The sequence below is a fragment of the Gorilla gorilla genome, chromosome 21 (assembly GCF_029281585.2).
Source record: "Gorilla gorilla gorilla isolate KB3781 chromosome 21, NHGRI_mGorGor1-v2.1_pri, whole genome shotgun sequence".
In the NCBI taxonomy this organism is placed as follows: domain Eukaryota; kingdom Metazoa; phylum Chordata; class Mammalia; order Primates; family Hominidae; genus Gorilla; species Gorilla gorilla.
In genome coordinates this window covers 25,854,567-25,871,976 of record NC_073245.2, presented here as the reverse complement: position 1 = coordinate 25,871,976, position 17,410 = coordinate 25,854,567, and the positions used below count along the sequence as shown (strand labels likewise).

At 39.5% G+C, this 17,410-nt stretch overlaps 1 protein-coding gene across 5 annotated transcripts in view; it reads right to left on the bottom strand.

Annotated features, from left to right (window-relative positions):
* MACROD2 (mono-ADP ribosylhydrolase 2) overlaps nt 1–17,410 on the bottom strand; it is a 2,087,937-nt gene that overhangs the window by 176,599 nt on the left and 1,893,928 nt on the right. For all 5 annotated transcript variants that reach the window (XM_055373553.2, XM_019017390.4, XM_031004864.3 and 2 more), the window contains exon 9: nt 16,227–16,308. In XM_055373553.2, coding sequence (XP_055229528.2) covers nt 16,227–16,308 — 82 coding nt within the window. The remainder of the gene's footprint in view (nt 1–16,226; nt 16,309–17,410) is intronic.

The following is a 17,410-nucleotide window of genomic DNA, read 5'->3' as shown; positions in this document are numbered from 1 at the left end:
AGAGGGCTGGGATGGACACAGATGACGGTCACGAAGACAAGATGGCAGAGCAGTCGCCAGGATAAAGAGTGCCCAGTCCAAGGTGAGAAGAGCTCTAAAGGGTCATGTGATCAAATATGCAATGGTTTCAGTTCCCATGCTCAAGCCATCAAAAATGTTCTAATAACCTCAACAAGGATGGTTGCAGTAGGAAGGCAGAGACAGTCACGTTATTGCAGTGGATTATGGAGTGACCAGCAAGTGAGGGAGACAGACAACACTTCAAAGACATGTGGCTGACCAACAGACACATGAAAAAATGACCATCATCACCGGCCATCAGAGAAATGCAAATCAAAACCACAGTGAGATATCATCTCACCCCAGTTAGTATGGTGATCATTAAAAAGTCAGGAAACAACAGGTGCTGGAGAGGATGTGGAGAAATAGGAACACTTTTACACTGTTGGTGGGACGGTAAACTAGTTCAACCATTGTGGAAGACAGTGTGGCGATTCCTCAGGGATCTAGAACTAGAAATACCATTTGACCCAGCCATCCCATTACTGGGTATATACCCAAAGGAATATAAATCATGCTGCTATAAAGACACACGCACACATATGTTTATTGCGGCACTACTCAAAATAGCAAAGACTTGGAACCAACCCAAATGTCCATCAATGATAGACTGGATTAAGAAAATGTGACACATATACACCATGGAATACTATGCAGCCATAAAAAGGATGAGTTTATGTCCTTTGTAGGGACATGGATGGAGCTGGAAACCATCATTCTCAGCAAACTATCGCAAGGACAAAAAAACAAACACCGCATATTCTCACTCATAGGTGGGAATTGAACAACGAGAACACTTGGACACAGGAAGGGAACATCACACACTGGGGCCTGCTATGGGGTAGGGGGCAGGGGGAAGGATAGCATTAGGAGATATACTTAATGTAAATGACGAGTTAATGGGTGCAGCACACCGACATGGCACATGTATACATATGTAATAAACCTGCACTTTGTGCACATGTACCCTAGAACTTAAAGTGCAATAAAATATATATATATATATGACGTGGCTGACAATAAAAGTCAGGTTCATACATAAAGTGGAATATAGTTTGTAGAAATTTTAGTTTCCCTATTGTTTATTTTTGTCTTTACTCTTACTTCTGTGCCTTCTTAAAAATTATTTTATTTATATATTATTCCTAAAAAGACTTTTTTTTCCCCTGCATTTGCCTCAATGTTTTCAACTAAAGAACCAAAACCAGTCTACCCAGAATGTTTGAAACGCCTTTCAAAAGCACCCTGCAGGGGTCTCTATAAAGATGACTACAACATCCTCCCTCCCTTCTCCAACTAGCATTTAGTTGTGTCTGTTTTACCAGAACTTCCTAATGAGATCAAACTCTGCTTAGCCAAGGCTCATGTTCCCAGGTCTTCATTAGTTCTGCTGGTTATCAGCATTTGCTACACTCACTGCACACTCCCCTCCGTTGGAAGGGACAGATTGCTTTCTGTTTATGCCGGCTGCTTGTTCCTGCATTCAGGTTGCTTGGTTACAGCAACACTTCACTGGATTTTCATTGAAGGCAAAATGTGTTTGCAGCTTTTGAGGCCCATCAAGTGGAAATGGTTAGCACCTATTTCCTAAGAAGGCAGTTAACTCATTTATGTTACATTATAGAGAGCATGTCTTGTAGAATTCTAAACATCAATGTGATCTGCACATTAAAAGTACATAAATGTGCCATGTACTTGTAAACATTCATAATTAAAGAAAATACTGAATTCTTTTACTCTGGTTTTTCTCTACATTGAATGTATCATTTGGGGGAAAAATGTACAATTCAGACTGAGTAAGAAGTTTCTCTTGTGTTTCTTTTACTTATTCATAGATGACTGGCGTATTAGTTTTCTATTACTGTTGTAACATATTTCTACTAACAACACAAACTTATCTTACAATTCTGTACGTCGGAAGTCCCAAATGGGTTGAACTAGACTAAAATCAACATATCAGCTAGGCTGCTTTCCTTTCTGGAGGCTCCAGGAAAGAATCTGTTTCCTCACTTTTCCAGCTTCTAGAGATGCCCATGTTCCTTAGCTCAAGGCCCTCTTCCTCCATCTTCAAAGCCAGCAATGGTGCAATTCTCTGAACATTCTTCCACAGTCACAGCTCCTTCTGGCTTCCTTCTTCTGCTTTCCTCTTTCAATTTTAAGAACTCTCTTGATGACATTGACCCCACCTCTATAATCAATCCAAAATAACATTCCTATCTTGTGGTCAGCTAACTGCAACCCTAACTCCACCACCAATCTTATTTCCCCCTTTGCAATGCCACCTAACATATTCACAGGGTCTGGGGTTTAGATTGTAGACATCTTTGTGGGGGACATTTTTCCGCCTACCACATTTGGTAAATCAGGAAGCAGATTGCTTTGTATACAAAGTGTCTGAAACATATTTAAAAATGCTCATCATTGCTGGTCATCAGAGAAATGCAAATCAAAACCACAATGAGATACCATCTCATGCCAGTTAGAATGGTGATCATTAAAAAGTCAGGAAACAACAGACGCTGGAGAGGATGTGGAGAAATAGGAACGCTTTTACACTGTTGGTGGGAGTGTAAATTAGTTCAACCATTGTGGAAGGCAGTGTGGCAATTCCTCAAGGATCTAGAACTAGAAATACCATTTGACCCAGCCATCCCACTACTGGGTATATACCCAAAGGATTATAAATCATGCTACTATAAAGACATGCACACGTATGTTTATTGCAGCACTATTCACAATAGCAAAGACTTGGAACCAACCCAAATGTCCATCAATAATAGACTGGATAAAGAAAATATGGCACATATACACCATGGAATACTATGCAGCCAAAAAAGGGATGAGTTCATGTCCTTTGCAGGGACATGGATGAAGCTGAAAACCATCATTCTCAGCAAAATATCACAAGGACAGAAAACCAAACACTGCATGTTCTCACTCATAAATGGGAGTTGAACAATGAGAATACATGGACACAGGGAGGGGAACATCACACAGTGGGGCCTGTTGGGGGGTGGGGGGGCTGGGGGAGGGATAGCGTTAGGAGAAATACCTAAGGTAAATGACAAGTTGATGGGTACAGCAAACCAACATGGCACATGTATACCTATGTAACAAACCTGCACATTGTGCACTGTACCCTAGAACTTAAAGTATAATAACAAATAAAAAATAATAATAATAAAATGTCTGAAGAGGAGAACTAGAAACAATCTAATTAGAAATAAAATGGTTTTCTGTGAGGCGAAAACTCGTAGGCTTAAAATCAAGGTCATTTTTGAGTTTTTGGTTTAACCTCATTCTTTCATTAAAAAGGGTTTCTTCTAGTCTTTCTATTTTTAAACCTTTGGACTTTTCGTCCTTTCATCTTCCCTTTTCTCCTTCCTTCCTTCCTTCTTTCTTTTTTATATATTTTAAAATCTTATCTTTCTACCTTTTCTCACTGTTTTGGTTATAAAAGAATATCACAAAGGCAAGTGACAAACTGGGAAACCTCTTGCAACATATATTTGAAAGATTAATAACCTTAATATACAAAGAGTTCTTATAAATCAATAAGAAAAAGATGAAATAAAAATGTACAAGGGTTATGATCAGCAATTTTGTGTAAGAAATTTAGATAAATAACTGGAAAAATGTTAAACCATATTAGTAATAAAATAAATGAATGTTGTTACCCATTAACTACCTTTTTTTCATGTATAAAAGTGCTAACATCAAAAGAGTAGGATGTAACCCACTGAGAAAGGTAGGAAAAAAATAAACTCTCATGTACCACTCATGGGAATGTAAACTCAGGTTGCTTAATGCTAGGCTCGGGCATTTATATTTCTGTCCCTGTGGATGGTAATCCCTGTAAGTTGTATAGTACATGACATTCAACTGCAGTGCTGCAAACACAGTGAACAATTTGACAATTACTAGCAAAAGTGTCTTTGTTTTGCATATATTTTGAAAAAGTGATTCCACTTTTAGAAAAGTATTTTTTAAAATGAGGATGATGCCAATATTTAACTACAAAGATGATTTTTAAAAATTATTATTTATAAGCAAATAGAGAAATAACTTACAGAAATAATTCCTAAGTTCAATAGTATGGTTTTGAGTAAACTTTGGGTCTATTAAAATTAAGTTATGGAAGAATTCATAATGATGTGAAAAATGTTCATGATTTATGTTAAATGACATACAGCAAGTTATAAGACTAATTTATGGCTGTTTGCATTTTCCATTTCTAAAGATCAGAAGGATAAGCAACAAAATGTAATTCATCTCCAGATTATAGGATAGAAAATAGTTTGTATTTTTTTCTTTTTGCTTATCTGTTTTTCACTATAAACCTGTCTTACTTCTGTGATAAGAAGTTTTATATATTTTTCAAAGATGATCACAAAAGTTGAACTACTTACTTTTAAAACTGTAATAAGAAATAAACATGGATATTTAAACATTTATGATGCTTGGTGTACATATCTAGTGAATTTTCATTTATATTACTATTCCTTATATTTGGAATTGGTCCATTAGTATGTTTGCACATGACAAAACTGAAGCAGAAAAAGGTTAAACAACATGCGCAAAGCCATACAGTGTTAAGGTGGCTGTGACAAGATTAGAGACCATTTTTTATAATAACAAGCCTAGCATTTCTTCCCCTTTACCACAGATGCTTTTGTCTCTGTTGACCTCATTATTAGACAATTGCTGCCTTTCTCAGGAATTCACCACCCCCTCTTCAAGCTTCTATCTTCCAATCATTATTCGGACATAGCAAGAGGAAAGAAAACCTTAGCAGCTCATGACACCGTGTGCTTCATTATTATTCTTGGAAAACTGATGACCAGAGAGGAGATAAGAAGAAGAAGGAAAGAGGACATGTGGATATACCATATGATTGGAGGAACTCTAGCTTTTCAGGAGCTCTAGCCCTACTAATGCAAATGGATAATATGTGGCTTTTTTAGCAGACAAGTAGCTTCAAACAACTGTCCATGTTTTCAGGATGGCTAAGGGAAGAAGCATTACAGAGTGGAAAGGATTTGAGCTCAGACATACCCAACTATGTGACTTTGGTCAATTTACTGACTTTTCTTTAGCCTTTGTTCACTACTATCTCAATAAAAGCAGATGATGAATCCATGGCATGGGTGTTGTTGAAAGGCCAGTCTCTCAAGTCGTGAATTGAGTTAATCCTTCTTAAATATAGAATCTATCCTACTTCTCAACCAAGGACTTACTCTTAGGCTTAATTGCATAATACATTGACAAGAGTGTCAAAATTTCTCAGTCAGGGCTTCACAAATTGGATATAAGCATCATACTTTATTTTACAATTTTTCCAATCTGAACTGCCATTCTCCCTCTATGTTGCTTACCCAACACCAGACGTGAACTTCTCTACCCTTGTTCATTCTTTAAAGATCACTGAAAGTGCCACATTCTTCATGAAAACTGTCCCCATCAATCTGGTCCTCATACACATTTGCCTCTGAATTCCTGGGTGCTATGACCGTATCAATGTTATACTTGATTATTTGCTAATATTGTTTTCCAACTGTTTTACATGATATGTGCCCTTCAGGACTATTACAAGATATTATTACAAGAATAATATCTTCAATGTAGCAGCCTTGGGAACATAGTAGGCACATAACAAATATTTGACAACTGATAGATAATGAATGATAATGGATGAGATAAACTTATAAAATCAGTGTAAAGGGAGGATGCAGAAGACATAATGTGAGTACCTTCTTTTGTTTGCTTTTAAAGAGCTAAGATTTTTAAAAGTGAAATCCAGGAAAAATTTTAAATACTGCCTGGGTAAAATTTTAAAGTATTGTGCCCATTTGTCAGAGAAGTAATTTTTAATTTTTGAGAATTTTAAATGTTAATTTTATAATTTTTTATTTTTTGAGATGGAGTCTCACTCTGTCACCCAGACTGGAGTGCAATGGTGTGATCTCGGCTCACTGCAACCTCCACCTCTCGGGTTCAAGCAATTCTCCTGCCTCAACATCCCGAGTAGCTGGGACTACAGGCGCCTACCACCACGCCTGGCCAATTTTTGTATTTTTAGTAGAGACGGGGTTTCACCATATTGCCAGGCTGGTCTCAAACTCCTGACCTTGTGATCTGCCCACCTCGGCATCCCAAAGTGCTGGGATTGCAGGCGTGAGCCACTGTGACCAGCCAATTTTTGAAAATTTTGATAAATACGTAAAAAGCAGTGCTATACCCTTGTCTAGCTGTGTTAACAATACTTAAGAGTTTCTAGGAAAAACTGACTTTTTACCTGAAACTTTGGTTAAATATTCTCTCTGTCTTAATCTGTTCTGTGCTGCTACAGACTACCCCAGACTAGGTAATACATAATGAACAGAAATGTATTGGCTCACAGTTTTGGAGACAGAGGAGCCCAATATCAAAGTGCTGGCATCTGGTGAGGGTCTTCCTGCTACATCATCACATGGTGGAAAACATCACAAAGTGGAAGGCAAAGGGCAAGAGGCTGAACTCACCCTTTTATAATGACACCAATCCCTCCCATGAGGCTAGAGCCGTCATGGCCCATCACTCTTAAAGGTCTTACCTCTTAATACTGTTACAATGGCAATTAAATTTCAACATGAGTTTTGGAGGAGATACACATTCCAACCACAGCAGTTTCATTCTAGGCTCGTGGTACGTTTTTATTTACATTAATAAACACCTACTATATATTTAGAATTTTCCAGATTCTGAAAGGGCAATGGAATATTAGGAATAATTTCTGTTCTCCACAAACTTATTTTTTCATTGATGAGATCAAGATAAAAAGGTCAAATAATAATAATAATATAAAACCCAACTAAAGCTGCCTTGCAGGAGTGTGTATAGTTTAGACAGAAATAAATGGCAGAAATTCACGATTGGGAAAATAAACGAAAGATATATTCATATCAATAACATTTATTACATGTTTGGAAGACTATAAGGAGGTCAAAATAAGTGAAACGTGGGTGAGAAGTTTCTTGATTTGTTTCATTTAAAAAATTTTGGCATGCATTTAAGATATTAAAAATTATTATCAAAATATGAATTTAGAATTTTCTTTATCATGATTATGCAAAGCTACACTTTCTCAGTGCTATCTGTATCTAAGAAGGTAAAATACATGTAACCTAAATATGTTCACATACTCAAGTAAAGCGAATTAATAACATGTCTGTAAATATTTGAGAAATAAAATATATGCATTTTAGCTAGACATTGAGATATGTTAAATATTCAAGAAGTTCCCAAGATACAATTCTCAAACATGACTAAGGGTTTTACTTTATCATCTATATGCTTTTATGTTATATATAATACAAAAAGAAAATCTGTATTTCAGACCACAAAACATTTCCAGTAAAGTTTATAATTTATAAACTTATAACTCCTATGGATTAAGTTTACCTAGTTCTAACTATAAAACACTTGTTATACATGTTTATGTCTACTATTTTGCAAGCTCATTTTTTAAGGCATACAAACTTCTTGCAATTTTATAAGGTTTATCATTTTATGTTGTACCAGATAGATGCCCCAAATATTAATAGGTCAAATAGCTCATTATTTTACTATTTATATCAAGAACATTGGGAATATTTTAGCTTTTTTTCTATTAATTTTTTAAATATAGTTTTAAAATTATTTTCATAGACATAAATGGAGTTTTTCATCTTAAATAAAATCTTCCTCTTATAAACAGGTGTCAGGTTTGGGATGAGCACATGGATATCCTGCAATTAATTTTCCTATCTTATTAGTTTTCCCAGCATTGCTCTCTCTCTCTCTCTCTCTCTATGTATATATATATATATATATATGTTAATCACATTTAAGTAAAGTTGACATGTGTATTGTGTATATGTTATATAAATTTCAAAGCTGGAAACAAAATTGACAAATTTAATTGTTTTTATGGTTAAAAAACTAAAGAGATTAGAGCTGGGCATAGTGGTTTACACCTATAATCCCAAAGACTTGGGAAACTGAGGCAGGAGAATTACTTGAGCCCAGGAGTTCAAGACAAGCCTGGGCAACATGGTGAGACCATGTTTCTAAAGAACAAACAACCTCTCCCTCTCCCTCTCCCTCTCCCTCTCCCTCTCCGTCTCCCTCTCCCCTTTCCACGGTCTCCCTCTGATGCCGAGCGGAAGCTGGACTGTACTGCTGCCATCTCAGCTCACTGCAACCTCCCTCCCTGATTCTCCTGCCTCAGCCTGCCGAGTGCCTGCGATTGCAGGCGCGTGCCGCCACGCCTGACTGGTTTTCGTATTTTTTTGGTGGAGACGGGGTTTCGCTGTGTTGGCCGGGCTGGTCTCCAGCTCCTAACCGCGAGTGATCTGCCAGCCTCGGCCTCCCGAGGTGCCGGGATTGCAGACAGAGTCTCGTTAACTCAGTGCTCAATGGCGCCCAGGCTGGAGTGCAGTGGCGTGATCTCGGCCCGCTACAACCACCTCCCAGCCGCCTGCCTTGGCCTCCCAAAGTGCCGAGATTGCAGCCTCTGCCTGGCCGCCCCCCTGTCTGGGAAGCGAGGAGCGTCTCCGCCTGGCCGCCCATCGTCTGGGATGTGAGGAGCCCCTCTGCCTGGCTGCCCAGTCTGGGAAGTGAGGAGCGTCTCTGCCTGGCCGCCCATCGTCTGGGATGTGAGGAGCCCCTCTGCCTGGCTGCCCAGTCTGGAAAGTGAGGAGCGTCTCTGCCCGGCCGCCATCCCATCTAGGAAGTGAGGAGCGCCTCTGCCCGGCCGCCATCACATCCTGGAAGTGAGGAGCGTCTCTGCCCGGCCGCCCATCGTCTGAGATGTGGGGAGCACCTCTGCCCTGCCGCCCCGTCTGGGAGGTGAGGAGCGTCTCTGCCCGGCCGCCCCGTCTGAGAAGTGAGGAGCCCCTCCGCCCAGCAGCCACCCCGTCTGGGAAGTGAGGAGCGTCTCCGCCCGGCAGCCACCTCGTCCGGGAGGGAGGTGGGGGGATCAGCCCCCCGCCCGGCCAGCCACCCTGTCCAGGAGGTGAGGGGCGCCTCTGCCTGGCTGCCCCTACTGGGAAGTGAGGAGCCCCTCTGCCTGGCCAGCCGCTCCGTCCGGGAGGGAGGTGGGGGGATCAGCCCCCCGCCCGGCCAGCCTCCCCGTCCGGGAGGGAGGTGGGGGGGTCAGCCCGCCGCCCGGCCAGCCGCTCCGTCCGGGAGGGAGGTGGGGGGGTCAGCCCGCCGCCTGGCCAGCCGCCCCGTCCGGGAGGTGAGGGGCGCCTCTGCCCGGCTGCCCCTACTGGGAAGTGAGGAGCCCCTCTGCCCGGCCAGCCGCCCCGTCCGGGAGGGAGGTGGGGGGTCAGCCCCCCGCCCGGCCAGCCGACCCGTCGGGGAAGTGAGGGGCGCCTCTGCCCGGCCGCCCCTACTGGGAAGTGAGGAGCCCCTCTGCCCGGCCACCATCCCGTCTGGGAGGTGTACCCAACAGCTCATTGAGAACGGGCCATGATGACAATGGCGGTTTTGTGGAGTGGAAAGGGGGGAAAGGTGGGGAAAAGATTGAGAAATCGGATGGTTGCCGTGTCTGTGTAGAAAGAGGTAGACATGGGAGACTTTTCATTTTGTTCTGTACTAAGAAAAATTCTTCTGCCTTGGGATCCTGTTGATCTGTGACCTTACCCCCAACCCTGTGCTCTCTGAAACATGTGCTGTATCCACTCAGGGTTGAATGGATTAAGGGCGGTGCAAGATGTGCTTTGTTAAACAGATGCTTGAAGGCAGCATGCTCGTTAAGAGTCATCACCACTCCCTAATCTCAAGTACCCAGGGACACAAACACTGCGGAAGGCCGCAGGGTCCTCTGCCTAGGAAAACCAGAGAACTTTGTTCACTTGTTTATCTGCTGACCTTCCCTCCACTATTGTCCTGTGACCCTGCCAAATCCCCCTCTGCGAGAAACACCCAAGAATGATCAATAAAAAATAAAAAATAAAAATAAAGAAAGAAAGAAAGAAAGAAAGAACAAATGAACAAATAAAATTAGCTGGGCATGGTGGAGCGTGCCTGTAGTCTCAGCCACCCAGGAAGTTGAAACAGGAGGATCCCTTGAGCCCCAGAAGTTCGAGGCTGCAGTGAGTTATGATCAGTATGATTGTGTTACTGCACTCCAGTCTAGATGACAGAGTACAACCCTGACTCTGAAAAACAAATTTAAAAAATAGTAGTTGGTAGTTTTTTCAGTCATAGGTGATTTCATTGTGAATGAATCAGTTACTATGCAGATAATGATACGGGGTTGAAGGTATCTAAAATTAAAACATATTTTGTGAGCTCACAAGGTAAGTTTATCAACCAATGGTCACCAAACTAATGAAAAAAAAAAGAAAAGCATTAGCCCAAGAAGCAACGAAACTTGCTTAAGGTATATAAAGAAAATAATTAGTGAATTTGTTTTTCATTGCTCTGTATACTAGCCTTTAGTTCCACACTTTTATTAGATATATAAAACCTACGTAATGATCATATTTTCTGAGATTATTACTCTAGATTCATGGGCAGTAATAGATAAATGATACCAGGAGTGGGGTGGTGGCAGGAGGACCTAGAGAGTAGGGGTTGGGTGGCAGGTGTATGTGGTTAACAAAGGTCAAGATATAGAAATCTGTGGGTACAGAGTGAACAGAGAGGGTGCAAAACCAGAAGTCTGGACTAGGAGGGTCACGAATCCAGGAAGCCAGAGACCAGGCTGAGGGTACATGTTCCAAATCCAGCTAGATAGTTACTTATGGATAAAGCATCAGCAGTCGAAACACTGTAAAATAACCCCAATCCAAAGGCAAAGACTGCGGCGATGGCCTGAGTGGTAAGAGACAGTACCAGTAGATGGAGCCTCTCAACCTCTGCACTATTGCCATTTAAGGCTGAATAATTATCTGTTGGAGGGTTGTGGAGGGTGCTGTACTGTGCATTGTAGAATGCTTAGCAGCATCCCTGGCCTCTAATCACTAGAGGACAGTAACCTCTCCCATCCCTCAGTTGTGAAAAACAAAAATGCCTCAGAATGTCCCCAGGAGGGCAAAATCGCTCGTAGTTGAGAACCATTGCAGTAAACAAAGGTTGGTTTTTCCTAAAGGGAGGAGGGAAGGAGGGTTTACCATGATATGTCTTAAGCTTCCAACGTCAAGATTCTTTAATACCGTTATAAACCATATGTTCTTTATTGTTATTACGGGGAAAATTAATATCCTTCAGTTCTCTAGCAGGACTAAGACTCTAGTAAAAAAAAAAAAAAAGAAAAAGTGACTTCCACATTCCAGATCGGGAATTGTCTTTTCTTTTCTTTTTTTAATTTTTTACATCTAGTGAAAACTGCACACAATAAATTCTACACACTGAAAAAATACAAGCACTTTTATGTAAAGAACAAAGAGATTTCTGAGTTGAATCATACAAATATTATTTGCTGTAGGCCATGTAATGGTGCACTGTAACTATAAATTATTTGCAACCAAAGTGTATGATAATTCCATAAAGCTGTCATACTCTACTTTCAAATAATACTTCTGGAAGGAAAAAGTCAAATGTGCTTTACCCCACAGCAAGATATAAAACTGTTGAAAAAAAATTCGATGCTGGTTTCTTTCCCTGGAGTTTCTTAAAGCATTTCTACAATGGGCAATTTTATGGGCTTAACTGTGCCCTGTGAATTTTTATGTTGAAGGCCTAACCCTCATATCTTAGAATATGACTGTATTTGCAGATAGGATCTTTAAGAGCTAATTAAATTAAAATAAGGTAATTAGAGTGGGTCCAAATCCCATTTGACTGGTATCCTTATACAAAGAGAAAGATACAGCACAAATGACTCAGAGGGAAGGTCATTTGAAAGTACAGGGAGAAGACAGACAACTACAAGCCAAGGAGCGAGGCCTCTGAAGAAATTAATCTTGCCTCCACTTGGCCTTGGGCTTCTAGCCTCCAGAATAATCAGAAAATGTATTTCTGTGGTTTAAGCCACCTGCTCTGTGGCACTTTGTTTTTAGAGGCCTGACAAACTAATATAAGCCATTTTCCATCTTGTCCTGTAGATGCTATAAAGGCCTTTGGGCTTCTCGTTTACCACTTACCTGCTCATCTGCAGGTAATAGCACCACAATACCTCTATAATGTGAATGGAATTCAATTTTGAGATGAATGATAAAAGTACTAATTCAACTCATATTAGAAGTTTCCATGAAGGTATTTATAGGTACTAGAAGAAGAGAAGCATGGCATCTCTGAAAAATGATGGGCAGCAGATGAAATGGGACTTTCCCCAGTACTCCAAATGCAGCCTGGAAGTTGATCTCAGCCTTCTCTAAAGATGCTCTGAGAAAACGAACCTATTATCACTTGGGCAATGACAGATGCCATTCTCAATTTTAAAATACAGCTCTGTTGCTTCCTAGCTGAATCCTCGTTTTTCATGCCTAAAACATAAGGTATCATAAATTTGTTTAATATAGTTGCTGCCTTGGCATCCATTTTTTTTTCTTTTTTTCCTTTTGGTTTTAAAATCTCTACAATATTTATTTATTTATTTATTTATTTACTTATTTATTAATTTATATTTTTTAGAGATGGGGTCTTGCTTTGTCACCCAGGCTGGAGTTCAGTGGTGCAATCATAGCCAACTGCAGCCTCAAATCCCCAAGCTCAAGTGATTCTCCCACCTCAGCCTCCTGAGTAGCTGGGACTATAGGTATGCACCACCACTCTCAGCTAATTTTTATTTATTTATTTTTTGTAGAGCCAAGTTCTTGCTATGTTGCCCAGGCTAGCCTGAAACTCCTGGATTCAAGCAATCCTCCTTCTACAGGCATGAGCCACTGTGCCTGGCCAGCCTCCATTCTTAGGCCTGACATAAGTTGTTTGAAACCCAGTTGTATCCTGTCACCTTTGGCCTACTTAAACTTCCCTCCCTGTGTGATCGTTTGTGATATGTTCCACTTGTTCCTCATCCAGCTGACCCCAAATCCAATATACTCCACAACTGCTGATCATGGTAAAAATCTAATAGTGTCAGAATCATCGAAGTAAGTTCCTGCTTCCTGAGTGTTTTCTTTAAACTAGCCAATCCACAACCCCCATGGGAAAGCCTAAGGGGTGGTGCATACGGAACTAATAAAGACAGCCCCCAGGTGCTCGCTCTCTCTTGCTCCCCACTTGCTGGTTGGGCTCCCTGCCACCTCCAGGCTTCCTGTTGGTCTCCTGTGGGCATGCCTCACCTGTCTGGGACCTGTGAGTAATAAATGCCTTCTGTTTTGTGCATTTTAGTTTTACTTCCTCACTGTGTCTCCCCTGACACACATATCTGAACCCAACTTTTCCCCCAACCCTTTTCAAAGCTTTCCTGGAGAGTGACTATCCTGGCTGATGGCCATTCTCAAGAGAGAGAAACCTTAAGACCAAATTAGAAAAAACCCTAACAATGGAACCACAGCACAGGGTTAATACAGTGCCTCCTTTCTTAGAGTTATCATGAAGATTAGTGATTTACCCATGTAAAGAAATGAACGCTGTGGCTGGCTAATAGAAAGCAATTCAAAAAGGTTTGAATTATTAGTAACCATTATTGTTATGTTATTATTTAATATATTAATTATGATTATTATTAATCATTATTATTATTGAACTGTAATAGTAATTATCATTCAACCATTATTATTAAACTGTAGTACTTATGCATGTGTCATACCTTTAGTATGATCTCTTTGAGTCTTTTATTGTTTTATCATGCATTGTGTCTCAGATTCCCAATTATAAAATTTACAGACATGGGATTAAAGTACCCCAAAACACAGATATTTTGTTTGATTATAAAAATGACTTCTTTTCTAAACTATTATCATTATTGCATTGGGAAAGATTATGAACTAGTTAGAGATATTATGAATAATAATGCACTATAGGGAAATACATGACAAGTAGGAAGAAACATATCCTAATTTAAAGATGGTATAGTTATGAATTAAACAAGTTAAAATTAATGACAGGTAAGGTATATTATGTATATTAGTAGTCACATTCCATCATACATCACGCTTATTTCATATTGCATATTTAGAATTTTCAAATACCTAATGCTTCAACATTGCAGAAATCACAATTTTTGAGGATTTTGACATTTAGTTTAAAATGTACTTACTATTGTAAATATGGACTGAAAATAATTTCATGAGCACTGTGTGCTTCAAAGCATTGATGTGAGATTGAGGATGATTTTATTATCTCACTTGCTCATGTACTGCAATGCATTTTAAAATTTATTTAAAGCAGCAATTTTTCAAACAATAATTTGTTTGCATAAGCATTAATATATTTTACCCTCCTAAAACTGTCTCATTTTTAAAAAAATTTGCAGTATGCTTTTTGACTGTGCATCATTGGAAATACCTGCTGATAGAAATATTTGTTTCAATATCAATTAGATCATAATTATGCAATTATTTTTTATCTTATGTTAGTATGGCTTCCTGCAGACTTTATTTTAGAATACATGAAAATGAATATGATGTCATTATTTCCAAACACCTCAAGGAGTCTAAAGTTTATAAAATCTTATCAATTATGATGTGATACTGACAAGACATGAGAATATTTGCTTCACACATCATAGCAAGTCACATTTAAAAATATAATTAGCATTTTCTTTTAATAATACTTCAAAATACAGGTACCAATCAGCTCACTATTGTTATAAAGCAAGTCAAAAGGAAAAATGGAGCAAGGGCATTGAAACAATAAAAGTCATCAGAATAAGGCAAGAAAAATTTATTTAATTCAACGCGTCTCAACAACTAATTATTAAATAGCTGTTATGTGCTTCCACTCTGTAAAACACTGAGATGCTTGAAAAAAATGAAGAAAGGTGAAAGAAGGAGGAGGCGGAGGAGAAAGAGAAAGAAGAGGAGAAAAAGATTATAACCACAGTCCTGTTCTTTATCACATGGGAATCTGAGGAATTTACATTATGTTTCAGTTAGAGAAATACTTTAGTTGAAGCCTTAAATTAAATGCACTTAGCAGAGCCAGCTTTCAATTATAAAATTAGGGAGAAGAACTTGAAATTACTTAGAAGAACTTAGTCCATTTAGGGCATTAGCAGAGAGCTGACCATCTCCATCGGTTTTTGGTTTTCTACAGCTGTTCTGGATAGAACACATCCTACTCTGATCTACAGACAAGGCATCCTCTTTATTGTTTGGCTCTGATAGACTGCTTAAGAGGATGAATATGCATCAGCACCCTTCATTCACTCCATCCCACCTGCCAGAGTCACCTGTGATATGACAAACTACTTCAGACGGAGACAGAAACCTCAAAAGAAAGCTCGCTGAAAGGCAAGTACCAACAATGCTCACAGTAGCTTGAAATTTCCTGGAAGCGATTCTTGCCATGGCTAAGGAAAGCACTTTGGACACTGTGACTTTAATGGCACCATAAAAATAACAAGGCATTAAACAAGCCTCAGCCTTAACAGGCTGGAAGAGGGAGAGTGAAGAAAAATATTCAAATTACCCAAATCCAACTAATGGCACATTCAATCGATGTAAATACATTACTCAAGGTTCTCTAATAACCCTGAGGTTTCTCCTATTTTCTAAAAAGAAGTGTGAATGACTGCTATTCTCAGACTGCACTAGAAGTGCTACTATAGGCATTGAAATTTGGAGTGAGAAACTTGGGAAGGAATAGGGATGGAATGCAGGAAAAGTTTGAATTCTGACTATGTATATAAATGGGCTTACAATTTCCAACAATGGTATTTAACATGGTAGATGCAGGCATGGGGTCTGGTAAACTTACAAGTTGGAGAAGGAATCACAGATCATGCAATTTAAGGCCAGGGGAAGCATCTTTAGAAATCATTTATTAATAATTAGCCCCTCAGTTTTGATGTGAGGCACCGAGAACCAAGAGATGAACTGACTTCCCCAAGACAACACAGTGACCTCTTGGGGCAAGAGTTCCACAGCCTAGATTTTCTGTTACCTTGTTCAGTTCTTAGAAACTATGATAGAAGTTGGCAGGATCACCGTGTGTAACAGTCCTGAAGATGAAAAACAATAGGAATAGAAGTGATGGCTCCACTTCTTCCATCCTCAATTTGAAAGAAAACAAGAAGTTGCTTTACTCACCTACGGAGAAAAACTCATTCATTTTCTTTTTGTAGATTTTGAAGTCGACTTCTAAGAAGACACAGAAAATAATCCGATCCACCTAGAGGCAAAAGATAAAACACTCAAAGTGAAAAAAAATATGCCAGTTGCCCTCCCAGAACATAGTCGTAGAACAAAAACGAATGGAAAGGCCTCATACAGATTTTTGGTTCTATACTGCTATCTACATCATAGCATTGAGTGAAGTTCAAGGATGTGTGTAAGAATGTGTGTGTGTGTGTGTGTGTGTGTGTACTCTGTATATAAATAAACCTATGGGCTCTTTGGTGGAAAGATGCTATATAAATAAAATAAGAAATAATAAATGACAATAAGCCACTTTGCAGCAAGCTATAAATAAGATCTGAGATTCCGACAGGATAGCTAGACTTTATGTCCTATAAAACAGCCACACGAGAGGTATACAGCAGAATGACAATAAAGTATGTCAGTAAACAAAGAGCTCATTGTCCTACTCTTGCTAGACAAATATATTTATCAAACCTGTTAGTATCTGAACAAGGCCTAAAAAGCTTCCATGCAGTTTAGTTGGCATGAAGCCACTTGCTTTAATTTAACACACTTGGAAATGCAACAGAAATAAAAAGTAACTAGCTGACAGTGACACAAGGTCGATATAACATTTAATTTTGTAGATATTATTGAACAAGTAAATGCCACCTCAAAAGTAAAATGTGTGCATAGTCCCTTTTTTGTTTTGAGAGAACTTCTGTATGTAAAGAGTTTCTTGGAAACATTCAGAGAGTAATATAGTAAATGGAGAAGAGACACGGAGTATACATAATAGCTCACATATATCTGATTAAATCAGTGACTTAATTTTGTGTCCTGGAAATAAATACCCCTTTAGTTATTTTGTTTTAACAACATAAAAAAATTGAAAATCACTCACTGGCAAGTTGCATAGAACATCAAATGAGGTGTTTCTCGTGGCAGTAGGAAATGGAAGTGGGTGTACACATGGAAGGACAAGAAAGAACCCCCATGGAAGTCACCCACCTAACCTCCCTGCTCTCCAAACCTGTGTGATGCAGATCTCACTAGTAAGACAGTTCCCAGTAGAAAAGGAGATCTACAGGGGCAAGAAGTAGGGGCTAGGTTATAAGCAATCACGTTTTCTGACGGAAGACCAGAGATTTGGC